General features: G+C 37.4%; 2 protein-coding genes across 2 annotated transcripts; one reads left to right on the forward strand and one right to left on the reverse strand.

Moving 5' to 3' along the window:
- Positions 1–6,126: 6,126 nt before the first annotated feature.
- Positions 6,127–14,047, forward strand: LOC105383393 (E3 ubiquitin-protein ligase Hakai). The gene is made up of 8 exons (XM_048628906.1): positions 6,127–6,565; positions 6,687–6,874; positions 9,398–9,472; positions 9,960–10,061; positions 10,438–10,542; positions 11,515–11,682; positions 12,859–13,000; positions 13,144–14,047. The coding sequence occupies exons 1-8, from the start codon at positions 6,355–6,357 to the stop codon at positions 13,263–13,265; spliced, it is 1,113 nt and encodes a 370-aa protein (XP_048484863.1). The 5' UTR covers positions 6,127–6,354; the 3' UTR covers positions 13,266–14,047.
- Positions 14,041–16,378, reverse strand: LOC105382765 (transmembrane protein 115). The gene is made up of 4 exons (XM_011552705.3): positions 15,833–16,378; positions 15,555–15,750; positions 15,050–15,226; positions 14,041–14,940 (listed from the first exon to the last, which is right to left on the reverse strand). Exons 1-4 carry the CDS (start codon positions 16,341–16,343, stop codon positions 14,721–14,723), a joined length of 1,104 nt encoding a protein of 367 aa, XP_011551007.1. The 5' UTR covers positions 16,344–16,378; the 3' UTR covers positions 14,041–14,720.
- Positions 16,379–16,487: the final 109 nt, after the last annotated feature.

The raw sequence follows: 16,487 nt of genomic DNA on the forward strand, positions 1-16,487 counted from the left end.
GTCCGATTCGCATATAATTTGTTATTTTTAAACACTCTGCCGAGCATATGGAACCGGTTTACGGACTACTATCATGGTCTATACCTATAGGTATTATGATGAAACCACGTAATATTATTATGATAGAAATCACACATTTTTGGAACGAAAATTTACCGAATGCATCTATAGTAGAGCCAGACTCGGGAGGTACAATAAGGAGAAGACAATATGGCTCAACGATCTCCAAACCAAGTTAAGGTAGCTCCGAGATAAACTATGATCTTATCCACAGACATGCTGACATTTAAAGACTATGGACACTCAAACTATCTAACTTCGTTCACGGAATATAACCTAAGTTTATCGCTCATTTGATAAACACTTAATTTTCATTGCAAAACTGCAACACAATCACTGAATATATTAACTACATACCATTTTGATAAAAACCTGGTAAAAACATCTAACTCTAATTTATTATGCCTAGTTACAGGGAACATCCGTGGAGGATACTAAAGTAGATATAAATTATAGCAACAATTTGCGGATTAAAGTTTATCAGGTCAGGCTAGCGGTTTAGTGCCAGCTGGACTTCTACTTTAATTGAATTAAATTCTTCATTTCTGATTTAGAACATGCGAAAAATTCAAGCTCAATTTTACGTCCTAACCTGCCAATAGTTAGTACCGCACTACATAAACTAATACCCGTACTTAAAAAAACTTACAATTTTCTTTTTACCCGACTTCGAAAAAAGAGGCGGTTCTCAATTTTTAAACCTATATTTCGTGCAAATTCTCGTTATTTTTTTTAAGACTTATATACCTACCTAGATTTGTATAGACTTACAGATTTAGGTAGGTAATATTTTTTAAGATTCCGTTGCCAAACAGGCAAAAAGGAAACCCTTACAGACTTAATTCGTGAAATCAGTCCATGAGTGCCATGAACGAATGCCAGAATTCAGTGCCATGTGTATATATACCGGTTTTTCGAATATAATATTGTTAGTCTGAAGTCTGAACTAGGTTCATCTTTTATCGGTGTGACGTTATAAATACCTAATATGGATGTCAATTTTATTATTAAAATACATGCAGTGGTGGAAATTATTATCATTGCATTATTACTTCGACTTTAAAACATATGAAGGTTGTAGCTACGATCTTAAACTGGGCCAAGGTCGGCAAAGGTAAATAAAACATTATGTACCTACGATCCATAAAATAAGTCGATGGATAATAACAATGAACATCATCATCATAACCCATCACGTCCTCATTGCTGGGGCTCGGGTCTCCATCCAATGAAGGAACGGTTTTAGGCCTAGTCCACCACGCTGGCCTAGTGCGGGTTAGATTTAATAATAATTTAGTCATATCAGTTATTTAAGTAATATGATAACAATGAATCGGTCTGTTTCAGATAATTTGTCGATACTGTAACAGTTGACGATGTTGCATCAGACATTGCACAATTAACTACACGACAGGTCACCAGTAATTATTCGCAAATTATTGTTAGGTACAGTGGCAATGTCACTTCTATCGCTTCGAGCATGACTTATCAGACTGCTACAAAATTGTTTTCTATAATATACAAAAAGCTACATAAATTGTACCGTGCCACAGCTAAACTTCATAATAACCCATATAAGGACGGTATATAACAGTATAAGGACGGTTTCTGAATTTAAATCTATTGGTATATTTACAAGGTGAAAAAGTGAAAATGCTATTACAAAAGTTAACTGGTAAAAATGTAGTAACGATAAAGATTTTAACATCACTAGATTTCTGGAAACGAATAGCTTTACTTGAAAAATTAAATTAAGTTACTCAAATATACTATACGTGTAAATAGGAACTAGTTTTACAGTAAATATTTTATATAAAAGCAATCAGCATATCCTAACTAATCCTAACTAATATTATAAATGCGAAAGTAACTGTGTCTGTCTGTCTGTCTGTCTGTCTGTCTGTCTGTCTGTCTGTTACTCTTTCACGGCAAAACTACTGAACGGATTTGAATGAAATTTGGTATACATATGGTCTAGACCCTGAGAAAGAACATAGGCTACTTTTTATCCCGGAATTCCCACGGGAAAACTTTTTAAGGCGAAGCGAAGCTCGCGGGAACAGCTAGTATATTATAAAAGGCTAGGCAACTTATATTAATATTGGAAAGAAAATTATGAGTTGGCTTTACTACCGGCGGCGGGGTACCATAGGACTGGTAGATAGAAAATTATCGAGTAGATACAAAATATTAATATTTCAGCATTTCAGTGGTGTGACTCATGCGACCTTGCGGAAATCGATTCTGCACCTTTATACCTAATATTCAACATACCTATATCATATGAATTATAATTATAATCCATACAATACGTGTTTAATCAAGTGCGGTCCATTCAGAATAATGTTACCACCCCCAATACTTTTAATTATCATGACAAACTCGATGCAGCCGTTCAAAGTCGTGAGGGCGCCAAAATCATAACCGGTCTCTATTTGTTAGTACTTTTCTAAGTACATATTTTCAATTTGTAGACTAAATAATTATAGAAACTAGGCCTTACACAGTGCGTTCAGATTCAGCACATAGTGACATGGTCTTATTTTAAACAAAGACAGAGTGGCAGTCATTGGTCAGGTAGCGTAGCAATAGCAACAGTGAATTCCTACACAATGTCAAGTAAGTAGAAAACAAATAGAGCAATTTCGTAAGGTATAGGCCGTGCAGTGTGCCTATAGGAAACACGGTTTTAATGTAAGTAATGAACTAGTTTAGGGTTCCGCAGGCAGACGAGTGGGTGCGCCGCCGCCGCCGCCGCCGCCGGGGTGAAAGGAGGGCACTGCACCGTTCTTTCGTGAGCCCTAACACGCTTAGAAAACCCATTTTGATTTACATCGTATTTCATGGACCACATCATAAGTTGCATATCTTACACTACATGGGCGCATTGTGTTGACGGTATATTTAAGACATTTATAATGTAAATTATAATATTCAGGCAGATCACTGTGAAATTCGAACATCACATATAAATATTTAAACAAACTTAAATGATCGGCTCGGGTCACTAATAAATTTTAAAACTGTTATTCAGAATGACGAGTCTTCAGGACTATCACCTTGTTGAAAAGAAAACAAAAAAATATCAATATAGTACATACAGATATCTACGCTGAATCTACTCGATCTACTGAGCTCATGACATTGCCTAGTTATTTTCTCTACAACTGATTCTCACGGCTTAGATTTGTGGATCACTATGGTCCAGTAGCAGTAGTCAAGCGCGTTCTAAATATCAAGGGAGACCTCACCGGCTACCAAACAGCAATATGTTGGTAGCTAAGTAAGTAAATAAAAATACAAAGATATTTAAAAAAATATACAAATGTTCAGATTCTGGCAATATTTTACTTTCAAGACTAAGGAAAATTATACGCGGAAATTGGCAAATGAAAAATTGCAAAAAAAGAGACTCGTGCTCTCGTATCTACTGTTTTTACGACGGATAATGTAGTTGGCAATTCTCAAGGGAGCGTGATAGCGTCATCACCAAATTACTGATTCTAGGAAGTGAAAGAATTCTTGCCAAATATTTATTTCAAACTATCGGTCAACACTTCTTTTTATTACACCACAAATATGTTGGGAGACAACTGTTGCAGCCGGAAAAGAACGTAGATAAGTGTTTTAATATTTAATAATTACCCTTTATAGTATTAGGAAACCGTATTTCGCGTATTAAATAGAACACATTTGCGGAAGGAAAAACGTGATGTTATAATTTTATCGGTACCCTACCTACATTCCTATGGATTCACTTTTGTCGGTGCATGCTAATATGCTTATTCTTATTATAAATGCATGGATACTTCGATCATCATGGATATCACTGATGCGGTGACATAAATCCCCTCCTATTTATCATTGGGAGCATTAGAAGTGGTCTTGAATTACCAAATTTATACCTAAAAACTCAATTTTACGTTCGTATAGTCTCCCAATAGCATGTGCGTTGCATGCTTAGGTTTTCACCTCGTGTGTCGATGGTTTCCTGACGCCCACCGTCGGAGCGACAACCGGCCCTGACCGCGATCCGCGAGACGACGACGGCTGCTGGCTCGCGCAGCCACCTCTCACAATTAGTTAACATAATCTGTGATACTGAAGGGTCAAAGAATTTTATAAAAATATGTTTCTGCGTGTCCCTGTGGAGTCACTTTACGTTTACGAATTATACATGTACCAGATTAAGCAGAGCATCTGCAGTAACCGCGATTATCTTGTTGCATTAAACATTTAAGTACTGATTAATAATTATTAAAGGAATATATTTATTTATCCTTAGTTTTAAAGTATTTGAACAAGTCACATGCATAAGTCTTATCAGACTTGAATTCAATAATGTGAAACTTTGACCCACCATAATGATTGAGTGGACCAAAACCAACTACCATTCGATAATTTCAATGTTATCATAAATATAGCTGCCCTTGATTCAGCAACAACATGTAAATTACAGTCTCAAGTCTGGCAATGAATTTCAAGAGAACTAAAAATAAAATCAATTCTAAATTGAAAGTGATTGAAAACAGCCACCACCCTATGTACATTACTAATGTTTTAGTTGAGATGTTATTTATAAGCGAGAAAAGATAATAAAATTAGTAAAATAAATTCCTTGCTTAGTTAAATACAATGTTTATTTATTATTATATTTTGTGCTGGTGCCTTGTACAACTGTACAGTACTCCATTAGGGGTTAGGCAGAAGTACATCACAGGTACCACTTTTGCCAATTTTAAAATGCATCACCATAGAATTGGCAAAATTTTGCAGAACAAATTAATAAAAAAGGGTTTTAGGGTTTCATACCTTAAAAGGTAAAAATTTTACACTTTTTGGATCCTATTGTTCACATTCTTATTAAATCTTACATCTCTCAAGACCATTTGACTGAAATTTAAACCATATTATCATATCCATCTATGGTCCCTAGAGCCGGGAGTACATCAAATCTGTTAATTTAAATAAAAGATACAGCCATCTATGTAGAAAAAGACACCTATTTCACACCCTCATCTAAATTGAAATTTATAGGGTACTTTTGGTGAACCTAGAATAATTAAATAGGGAAAATAGTACTGGAAAATACTACAGATTAAGGGAAAAAAATGCTATGTAACATCAAAATTAACAACTTTCTTTTACACACAAATACTATGTAAAACAAAGTTATTTGTGCTGACTGAAAGCATAGGATAATTTTGATTTCAAATCCTTCTTTTCAAGTCTTTCTATGGTGATCCTTGTGTATTACACAACACAGTCCAACTAGCTAGAAGGACTGTGACCATGTAAAATGCATGAAATGTTATCAACCAGCCTCTGTAGTATTTAATTTACTATATTGGCGGTGAGGCAATAATGATAGATGATACTTGACACCTACAGAAACACCAATGCCACTCAAGTGGACCACACCAACAAACTTATCAATGTATTTTCGGGTTATATAGAGTTTACTAATCTAACGTGGCGGCACTTAAAATATCGTTGGTCGGCACGGGCAGTATGGATTACCGCCGACTACCCTGCCATTCCTATTACACATAACCTTACCTACGCCGGATGAAATCGATTTTAAAATCTACGACTTAACTTCTGTTACTTACATTTGATGTGTGATGTATTACTGCAGCCACTACCGCTGCTAGTTCACTTTAATCAAAGCACAGAAAAGGAGAAGATAGGATAAATACTATTAAAACCGGCACTTTTCCGTTCTTGGTCTTAAATTTTGTATTTTTGTTTATTTTTTTGACATTTTGTATGTATTTACCGGATGTTGTTCTGTGTAGGTTTGTTTCCTCAGAATAAACATTTGTTTCGTATTAGTTGTAAAAAAATATTATTTTTTTATTTCTTATTATTTATGAGATGCAGATGCAAGCATCATACTATTCGTACTGGGACCCAAGTACGTCTACTTTATTTCTTTTTCACAGTTATAACAAGACATTTTTTCCTTATTTCTTAGAACAATGACTACCGTGCCTAAATCACAGATTAAATTCGTCACTGTCTTCTGTCAAATCCTTAGCACGTACACAAACTGACAGACTGCCACAGACTACACAGATTTGATTTTGTGTTGGATCTTGGAACTGTAAAATTGTAAATTCATCAATTTTACACAAATTGTTTAAGAATAACGCTGTTTTCTTCAATTTTGAACTTAATTTTACTTTTTGTAAAAGCACCTTATCATTCTAATCCATATAAATTGTGTACAGCTTCCATTATTAGCCTTTGAAACCTTCATTAGGTTAGAACCAAGCTATCTTCTGTTTGTAAATGAATAGTGAGAAGCGCAATGGACGAGGCAGGGGTCGAGGCCGTGGCCGTGGCAGGGGTCGCGGCCGGGGCCGGGGTCGCGGCAAGAAAGTGCCCAAAGTTATGTCTTCTGATGAAGAAGACTGCTCCATGGAGGAAACTTCTCAGGAAGCGGACGATACGCCTACTGAAGACATTAAAGAAGAACCGGTCGAGGCTGAACCACCTAAGTGTAAGTATCTTTATAAAATCTCAAGAAAGCATTGCATTTTATTGGTAAAGGTCAAAATTCCAGGCATGCTTTGGTGGCATTTGTGGCTATACTTAAATAATTATGTTTTCTCACGTTTCAGTGGAAGTGCCATCTGATATATCGCAACTAGAAGCACCGGTGTTCACAACATTGCAGCGAGGTCCTCCTGAACCGATGCTTCGCCTAGACTGGAGTCACCGGGCCACCCTTATTGGGGAGAAAGTGCTCAACCCCATGATCTATTGCTGTGATATTTGTTTCAAACCTATACTCATCTATGGGAGAATGGTAAGTTTTATAAAATATTTTAGTAGGCCTTATATTATTTTGATAGAAACATACATCTATGTGTACAACATAGAGCTATGTGAACCCAACTAAAGAATAAGCAATCATTCCATACCCTTTGACCCTGAAATCATTGCCACCCAAAAGTGTTCTGAAACTCTAGGGGTGTATCTGTAGGGCCTTGCTTACCTGGTCCCCTGTATATTTAACACACATTACCCAGGTAGCACACTGGCTGATTAGATGTCGAACCTGCCTCTTATTTAAGTGTAAAAACGTTATATAAGATGTTTAATGGTTTTCGTACCTTCCATAGGCTGTTATAACGCTTTGAAATAAGTTAGTTAAAAAATGGTTGGTAAGAGGTACATCTAAAATACGTAATTAAGCTATGGGCTGTATACGAGTTCATATTTAGTGTTTTATAACGTTTTTTGCTGTTGAATGGCTGAAAAATATTATTTTATAACGCCAACTGGTTAACAGTACGGACCAGTGGTGTTCTAACGCTAAAAGCTGGTGTATCATCTTGAGTGCATCTTCTATCAAGCCTTTACACTACTTGTGGTTTATTTTAAAACCAATAGCCAGACGTCTGGTTAAAACTGTAAAAGAAATACTTTAAACAACCTGCAGCTGCTTAAAATACGTCAAAGTATAATCTTATTACTCTTGAAGCTGTAAACGTGTATCGAATCGTTTATTTTAACAGCTTGGGTTGCAAAGCTGTTTTGTGTAATTTTACAAGTGGCTTATAATTCTTATAGAAACTTAGTGTCATTTATGCGTACTATTATAAAGATTTTGACATCCCGGTAAACCCCCATGAAACTTGTTGCTCTTGATGACTCCCTTTTACAGCTTTTCTTCCCAACATTACTATAATCTTTTTTTAAGACTGTATATTAGGTCAAGCACGAGCAGAAAATATTAATAATGGGTGTTCCGTAGAAATAGTTTTTAAAGTTCCTCTTTTACCTCTTCTCCATACCTACCTACCTACCTATTTAAATTAAATTATTTTAAAATAAAACAAAATTATACTTTGATGAACACTTTTATTATTAATTAACGACATTTCTAAAATGATGTAATTAGGGTACTTAAGCGGTAATTATTCAAAGCATATCACAGGATATTTTAAAATTCCTTTGTTCTCTCACTGGTTGGGGACAGTACACAGTTTAGCTTTACTATCTTCAAAAGCTTTCAGAATTTTGATCGGCGTCGCATGAGTGAGCTGAAAAAAATAGGCAATTAGTAAGGTAATGTATTATTCCGTTAACGTCATACTAGGCATGAAAGTTACACTTATTTAAATAATCATAAAAATAGTAAATTAATTTGTATTCTTTTTACGAGTACATCATTATCACTGCTTTATAGAAATTAAAAAAGTTTTATTTAAAATACGAGTTGTGCTTTTTGTTATAAGTAACACTATTCTTAATTAAAATTAAGGCGGTTTCTGTGTTCAATCAAACATTTCTTTATAGGTTATATTTTAGTAAAGCTAGTATTTTTTATATTTAATAATACCGGGTAAACGGATTTTATTATTTGCCAGAGGAGCCCCAATATGCTGCATAAAGTAATTGCTGAAATACGATATACCTCCTTAGTCATAAGAACTGCGTATCCCAAAACCTTGTAAAAACTAAAAGTGTAAATGAAAGTATCTTATGCAGAACATAAGCAGCCTGTGGCTGATTATTGGTATTCTTTTCGGCAAATAGAATCACAAGATCTTTTTTCAACGAATTAAGCTGAAAACCTTATGGACGCCATAACTAACCTAAAAAATATAGTTTGTATCAAATTTTAAAGCCTAAATTCTGCAAAAATACACATTTATTTCAAATTATAACTATGTCTCAACTTAAAATACGTTCGTAAAAGGGTATTTTATATGATTACAAGTAAAAAAATACCAAATAATTTTTCACTCGAAATTTATTTACACATTTCTTTCAATATATTATTATACTTCTAAGGGCGCATCAATTATTTGTTATAAATTAGTATAAACTACACGATAAAGTTGCACTCGCAATCAGAATCTGAACTTATTATTATATTCACTGGTTCAACTTACCGTAACAAACACAATATTTTATTCAAAATGGATGCACTGTTAAATAATATCAACTTCTTTCTTTTTCTTGTTATGACGTGACGTCTTTGGAAATATTTTAAAAATAATAAATATGTTCATATGGAAAGCTCCAAAAAAAGTCGTAATTGGATACCGCGTACGTCAAAAGCTGCACAAGGGCTGGATATGATAATCTTAAGCAGAATGAAACGTTTAGGAAGAGTTTATTGCAGCTTTAATTAAGCCTTTTTTAACGTAAACCACAGCCAATTTTCAGCCATTATAATACCAAAGGCTGGTTAATTTGGGGCTATAATACAGCCAATTTAAATACTATATTGCAGCATTGGTATTCTTATACAGCACTTGTTCAGCGCTTAAGCAGCAATTTTGTGCTACCTGGGTAAATACTTATTTGTAATTTTCAGATACCATGCAAGCATGTGTTCTGTCTGTCATGTGCTCGAGCGGACCACACTCACTGTCCACGCTGCAGAGATAAGGTAAGAAACTCATCATGAACCTAATAACTTATGATTATCTTTGAACTCCATCCTCCTAATCTTAAGTCTAAACAGTAATATCTGGTCAGTGTAGCACTAAATCTTATGCTTTATTCTTGTAACAAGAAAGGACCAATACCATAGTTTCAGTGGGTGAAACAAACCAAGTTCAAAGAGTTGCTGTAATATGCATGCATTCATCATTGACCAAAGTTTTTCCAGGAGTTCATCATAGTATGACAATTTCCAAGTATTAGTAGACAACTCATGCAACAGTGGCAAACATTGCTGTACTTAAACTTACTGATGTTATTCATAAAAAGGTTTGTAAACTGTTTTGTCACTCTCTGGCAAGAGAACAAATTGTTCTTACTGTTTTTGATACTGTTTTGTCACTCTCTAAAACATTCAATATTTTTTATGAATAACAGTATATTTATGTATACCTTCTTATGCCATTGAACACATTTGTCTATGTATTCTGTAGGTGCTGCGGGTGGAGCAGACGGGGCTGGGCACGGTGTTCATGTGCACGCACGCCGGGACTCGGTACGGGAACGACGGCTGCCGCAGGACCTACTTGTCTCAGGTATGGAAATGGTATCAATAAATAGCTTCTCCATAGAAAATTTGTTAGTCACTTGACTTTTTACTGGTAGAATTCTAAAAGTTGGTCACACAGCCAAGCTGAGTTACCCCCTTCCGGTTTACTTTACCACCTTAGTAACACCCTGTAGAATATATTATAAAGAATAACAAACATATACACATAACAATTTTGACGTGTATGTGTTGAACAATAAATTTTTTGAATTTTTGAATTTTGAATTTTGAATAATGTAGGAAAGTTTAAAAAGACACTATATGTAGCATCTAGTCATATAATGGTCTATTATTTTTGGTGTACAGTCAAGAGATACACTGATACACACAAACTTATAATCACTATTTCGCTTGGTTTCCAGAGAGACCTGCAGGCGCACATCAACCACCGCCACGTGTCAGCGGCCGGCGAGCCCAAGCCGGAGCCCGAGCCGCCCGCCGCCCTCACCATCGTCAAACCTATTTCGGTAAGAAAAATAAAGAAAATTGTTTTATTATTAGACGACCGAATGGCGTAGTGTTAGTGACCCTGACTACTGAGCCGATGGTCCCGGGTTCGATTCCCAGCCGGGTCTTGGATGTGCCCGTAAAATGGCAATAGGCCCGCCCCCTATTACATTGGGACTAACATAACACTCTGGCGAAAAGTGGGTGCAGCAATGCACCTCTGCCTACCCCGCAAGGGAGTACATTAGTACAAGGCGTGAGTGCGTGTGTTGTGTGTGTGTGTATTATTATTAATATAAGTTATAGGTGGCATATAAGGCCAATGATGATGATTATGATTTAAAGTGATTTTAAAATTTTAATTACGTATTAATGCTACATTTAATAACTAACACTTAGCGTCAATTCACACGTACCACAACCACACCACACCACGTCGCAGCGACATAATGTGGTCAAGCTGTGGTTACGTGTGAATAGTGTGACAGCGGCTTTTTGCAGTTGCGTTGTGGCAGCGACAAAATGTCGATGTGGTTGCTTTGTCGCTGTCATTGCGATGTGGTATCCACGTCGTCGTGTGCAGTTAATACGGAGAACAGGTTGCCGCGGTGCCGCCGCCGCGTGGCGGCGTTGCCGTTGCGATGTGGTTGCGTTGTGGTTGCGATGTGGTCGTATTACACAGGTGGTCGATAACAACGGCAAAATGTGGCACGTGTGAATTGGATTATTCATTGTCAATACAAAATATACGCCCGACCACACCGCGTGGTTGTGGCTGTGGTGTGGTACGTATGAATTGACCCTTATATTAGTTGGAAGGTACAGCTATAAAAGAAATTGAGGGATCACCAGTGATGCGATTAATAATTTATCTATGTTCAATTCAAGATTACCAATACAACAGCTGCTGAATAAAAAAGTAGATTTCTTTTTTAGAAGACTTATTATAGATGCAAAGTTTTATACCTTTTTCCCTTCCCGTCTCCCTACAGTTGCCGCCGTCAGCGAACGACCCCCGTGCCCACGGGTCCCACCCCGCAGACTCGCGCCCCGGCCCGCACCCCGAGCGGCCCGGTCCGCCGCGCGCGCGCACCAACCTCATCACCGTGCCCATACAGGAGACCGATAATGAACATAACAACTATTATAATTACTATCAGGTAACGTGCACCATAGTTCTTGCAGGTATTTGCTCTAGAATATTCGAGATATATCTGAGGGATGATTGGCCAAATTGGGTGTCTGGAGAGCAGATAGATCTTCCTAGCGTTTCGGAGGACAAACAATATGAAATGAAATGAAATGAAAGCCGCTTCGCGCCCCGGCCCGCACTCCGAGCGGCCCGGCCCGCCGCGCGCGCGCACCAACCTCATCACCGTGCCCATACAGGAGACCGATAACGAGCATAACAACTATTATAATTATTATCAGGTAACGTATTACGTTCTGGAGTTACGAACTTGTTAGCTCCAGAATAGTCGAGGTATCTCAGAGGGATGATTGGTCAAATTGGATGTCTAGAGGACAGATAGACCTTCTTAGGTTTGCTAGCGTTTGTGACCGTGGTGTAAAGATTACCTAGTTTGAGTAGTTTTCAGTCGCTAATCAAAAAATCAAAAAAAATCAAAAATGTTTATTTCGTTAACAATAATGGTTTACACAATCTATAATCAAGTGCTGAGACCAACCTAGTAGGCTATGTAATAACCTGTGACAGGAGGCCCCGCTCTTCCATATCTCTAGTAGGTACTTAATTATATCAATAATCTAATGTTTAATAATAATACAGTGAGTAAAAATAACTTTAAGATTATAACTTAGTAAGAAATATAAAGAAAAACATGCTTAGGTGAATATTAACATATTGTAATATTATGCTGATGTATGTGTGTGTGTGTGTGTGTGTGTGTGTGTGTGTGTGTGTGTGTGTGTGTGTGTGTGTGTGTGGGTGTTGTGTTGTGTTATGTTGTGTATGTAAATAGATGAATGAGTATGTCCAATACTTGTAATTTTAGATTGTTATGATATATATTTAAGGATTTTTTCAGTATCTGCATAATTTTGTGTCTTTAGCCAGTCTGTAACTTTTATTTTACATTCACGTGATGTGTTTTGGTAAATGTCCAGTATCTAAGTGGCCAGATATCTTGGGGCCCAAATGTATAGTTGATAATATATATGTCACTCGGGGCCCCTTCCATGCATGCCAAATAACTTTAAAACTGTTAACCAGGTGTTATGTTCAAGTTATTCAGTAGTTGACGATTGGCTGATCTTGATGATGAAGAAAAATATGCTAACTTTGTTTTATAACATAACTTTTCTTCACTTCCCAGGCGCCGCAGCCGGTGCCGCCGCCGGCGCTGCCACCCGCGTCGTCCGTCGCGGTGGTCACCCACAACATGAGCGTGCCTCCGCCCACTTACTATTCTGCACCTCCCTACACTGCCCAGCCGTATGTTATGCCTGCGCAACCGGGTGAGTAACTAGGAAATTACGAGCAAGGGATCCTTTATAGGTTTTCACAGCATAAACCTTTGGTAAGGAAAACTTCCCATCCATTGCTTCTTACTGAGGGATGAGGATGAGTGACCTATTGTAAACTATTGCTTATTTTCCAGGTGTAACAATGTCAGCCGGTCCAGTGGCCCCGGCGCCGGTGGAGGGCGCGGGGCGGTGGGGCGAGGCGGGAGGGTACAGCGCGCCGCCGCCGCAGTGGCAGTCGCACCACTACTACAGATAGCCCCTGTATCGCCGACGGGCGCCGCCGCGATACTGACGCCAGTCGCCGCGAGCGCCGCTATTTATACCCCCCCACCACCGGCACTACTTGCCCTGGAATTAAAGACCTACGGGATATAATTATGCATAATGACTTATGAGCTAAGCTAATGAGCTTTTTGTGAGATAAAACTCTGAAAGATATCGACAGTGGTGTGGATTACTGATACTCAAGAGTTGAATAGTGAAATTTATCTGATTGATGATATAAACTGTTGCTGTTGTAAATATTGATTAATTATGTGCTGGTTAATTATGAAACTAATGTGAATGCTGTGTGCTCATGTGACACTGGACGTCGATGATGAGGTGACTTTTTCAAGTATTGTGAATGTTGGTATGGGACAGACGAAAGTTGGTGAATCAATAGTATAATTAATCATCTACTGTGAAATTTTATAATGTAATAGTTTTATGTAGGTATTCGTAGTCGAACCACATATAAATTGCAATCAATTAACTGTTAAAAAAACTTTGTTAAACAACTTTGATGACTGGCTGTACTAATAGAAAGTAATTAATCCACTTTTCACTGCTCGAGTTGATAACAGCGTTGAGCGTATAATCTTTGGAAATTAATTTGTGAGTGTGCGTTGTAAAAAACTTATGTTTTATGATACAAATCTCTATCTGTATATTATAGTGTAGTCTATTATACTCAAGAACTTATTAATACGTCCTATGATATAGGGCATACCCCTGACTGGAAACTAAGTACTTTGAAATAAAATGTACTATTAAGTATTTGGATTATCATTTATTAACACTATGCAATATATTTACATTAATCTCATTCATAATCGTCGCATCATTCAACCTACAACCCATAACAACAAATGCATAAAAAATTGCAAAAAAATATTTTCATTTCCTTCAAACATTCTCGCTCAGACATAACAGGATTTAAAAAACAAATGAATACTTTACAAATTCACAGTTCCATTGGAGAAATAACAAACTGCCATTACCGAAAGTAATTAATAATTATGTGAGAAAAATATTAATAACCCTTCCTTCATTGGAAGGAGACCCGTGCCCCAGAAGTGGGGAAGTGATAGGTCGTGATGATGAAACATTAATAAAAAAATAATATTCAGGTGCAAGGCAATCGGCGCCAAAAAATTTAAAAATAAATGCATAAATAAAAACGCCCTGTAATACCACAAGTTCTAAAATAACCCTGCTTGTTTAACTGGTCTCTTTTATTTTGGAGTCATAAGTGCTAATGAGATACCAATAAAATATTAGGATCCTTCAGTCCACATGCTGGAATTGACTTAAATTTTCTCTGTACCTATACATACTGCTGGTTAGTTCGATAAGCAGGGTTACAGTGAGTTTGTGGTGACACTGCTGTGATTCCTGCATTGGCTCTGTGAACAGGGTACTATGCTACGGTATCATGTGACTGTGAGGATCATGACTGCCTCGGGCTTGGCTCAGCGATGTCTATGAGCGTGGCTTCAGGGGGCGGGGGCGGCGGCCGCGGCGCGGGCTCGGCTGGGAACTGCGGGATCACGTGGGAGCCCGCACTCTTGCGGACCGCATCCATATTCACTTTACTAGAAAGGTTCTTTTGCCGCGTTTGTTCTGATGTCTTCGATAATCGTTCACTCAATGCCTTGAGTGCTATTTGTCTAAAATACAAAGAGAAACATACATTTATAGTAGAAAACTTATTTTGGTATGTATCTTAATAAAAAAATGTAATGGGCAAGTGTGTCTAGCCCTAAAATTATGATTTACCTCCTCCTCTCCATATCCTGAGGCTCAACTCCAGGCATGGATATGGTGACTCCTCCTGGACTTAGTGCCAGATGAACTCTTCTTTGACTTGGAGCACAGAGTCCTAAGCGAACCAGGAGGCGGTGCGGGGGGCCGAGGATACCACGGATCACTGGCTGTAGAACCGTAGGAAAGAAACTGAAATAATATAAGATGTGAAACTGATTAAAATGGTAAGATGATTAAATGCTTGCTTATATTAGCTAGATTAATGTTACTGGGAGTCACAAATTCATAAAAATTAGAACTAGCATGATGAAAATGCTATTGTCGATTTTTAGTAAAGCAGCTTTGTAAAAAAGCTATAATTTTCTTTAATTGAGGACTCTACTTAACAGATGTGACAACCTTAAATTAACAGACTTGAGTAATACTGATGGTAATGTATTTTGATGAAACTAGCAGCATTTTACACATTGCTTGTTACTTGTTTCTGGCAGCAGTTTAAGGTAGAATGAACACTTACTTATCAAAGCTGAAGTTTTCAGCACTGTCTCCATAAGATCCATTGCTGTGTCTCTGCCAAAATCTTAAGTACACCCAGGAGATGATGGTACCGGACGCCCACATGCACGGGTAGGTCCCTTCCAGTGCACCCAGCCCCCACATTGCTATTGCTATTATCAGCAATAGTAAGGAAACTGATCGATTTGTCAACTTTCCTGTAAACCAATAGAAAAGGGTAATGTAATGTAACATATATTTGCAGATTATTATTACAATATCGATTTATATGTTACTTACCTAGTGGAGTTTTGACCAATAGGTGGTCTGGCAATATTTGTTTTACTGCAACAGTTATTGCTGCAATGTACCCAGCCAGGCCATGGACATGAATATCAAATAGATACGAGGTCTGTCCTGTGCAGGCAAATATCACCAAATAGTAGAATGTTGTCAAAAATGCCACTCCAATGTTTATCAACACAAAAAATCTCATCATCTCCAATCGCCCCCATAGTGGTTCGATTAATTTTCCACACAATCCTACACTGACAATATCAACGATCACCTCCCAGAAGTGTATCTCTAGGAACCAAAACGTGAAAGTAGACCAAAACTGAAAAGACGGTGGCAGCAAATACCCCGGTGTAACACTGAGGACCTTCACAACATCATCCGAAAATGATAGGATATAGCCAATAACAACAACAACACATATAAATTTTACAGAAGGCGATGTATTCCCTAATAATGCAGAAAATTGCTGTCGTAAATAGGGAATATTACGACTAAAAACTCTCAAAGCAGCCATTTTTGTGATGATTTCATTTTTTTTTCTAGTCACAGACTACAGTTGTTAATTTTGTGTTTGACATAACATTAACACTCTGTGATCGTGATTACGTGTTATTCTGGGACTTTTTGGCGGGCTTTTGAAAAGAGTAGGCGCGATTTT

Source organism: Plutella xylostella, chromosome 22 (genome assembly GCF_932276165.1).
Source record: "Plutella xylostella chromosome 22, ilPluXylo3.1, whole genome shotgun sequence".
Classification (NCBI taxonomy): domain Eukaryota; kingdom Metazoa; phylum Arthropoda; class Insecta; order Lepidoptera; family Plutellidae; genus Plutella; species Plutella xylostella.

Coding starts and splice junctions, on each gene's coding strand:
- LOC105383393 (XM_048628906.1), top strand. CDS start 6,355: ATGAATAGTGAGAAGCGCAATGGACGAGGCAGGGGTCGAGGCCGTGGC. Junction 10,062..10,437: donor GCAGGACCTACTTGTCTCAG/GTATGGAAATGG, acceptor CTTGGTTTCCAG/AGAGACCTGCAGGCGCACAT. Junction 13,001..13,143: donor TGTTATGCCTGCGCAACCGG/GTGAGTAACTAG, acceptor CTTATTTTCCAG/GTGTAACAATGTCAGCCGGT.
- LOC105382765 (XM_011552705.3), bottom strand. CDS start 16,343: ATGGCTGCTTTGAGAGTTTTTAGTCGTAATATTCCCTATTTACGACAG. Junction 15,227..15,554: donor GAAAACTTCAGCTTTGATAA/GTAAGTGTTCAT, acceptor ATATTATTTCAG/TTTCTTTCCTACGGTTCTAC. Junction 14,941..15,049: donor CAGGATATGGAGAGGAGGAG/GTAAATCATAAT, acceptor TTTGTATTTTAG/ACAAATAGCACTCAAGGCAT.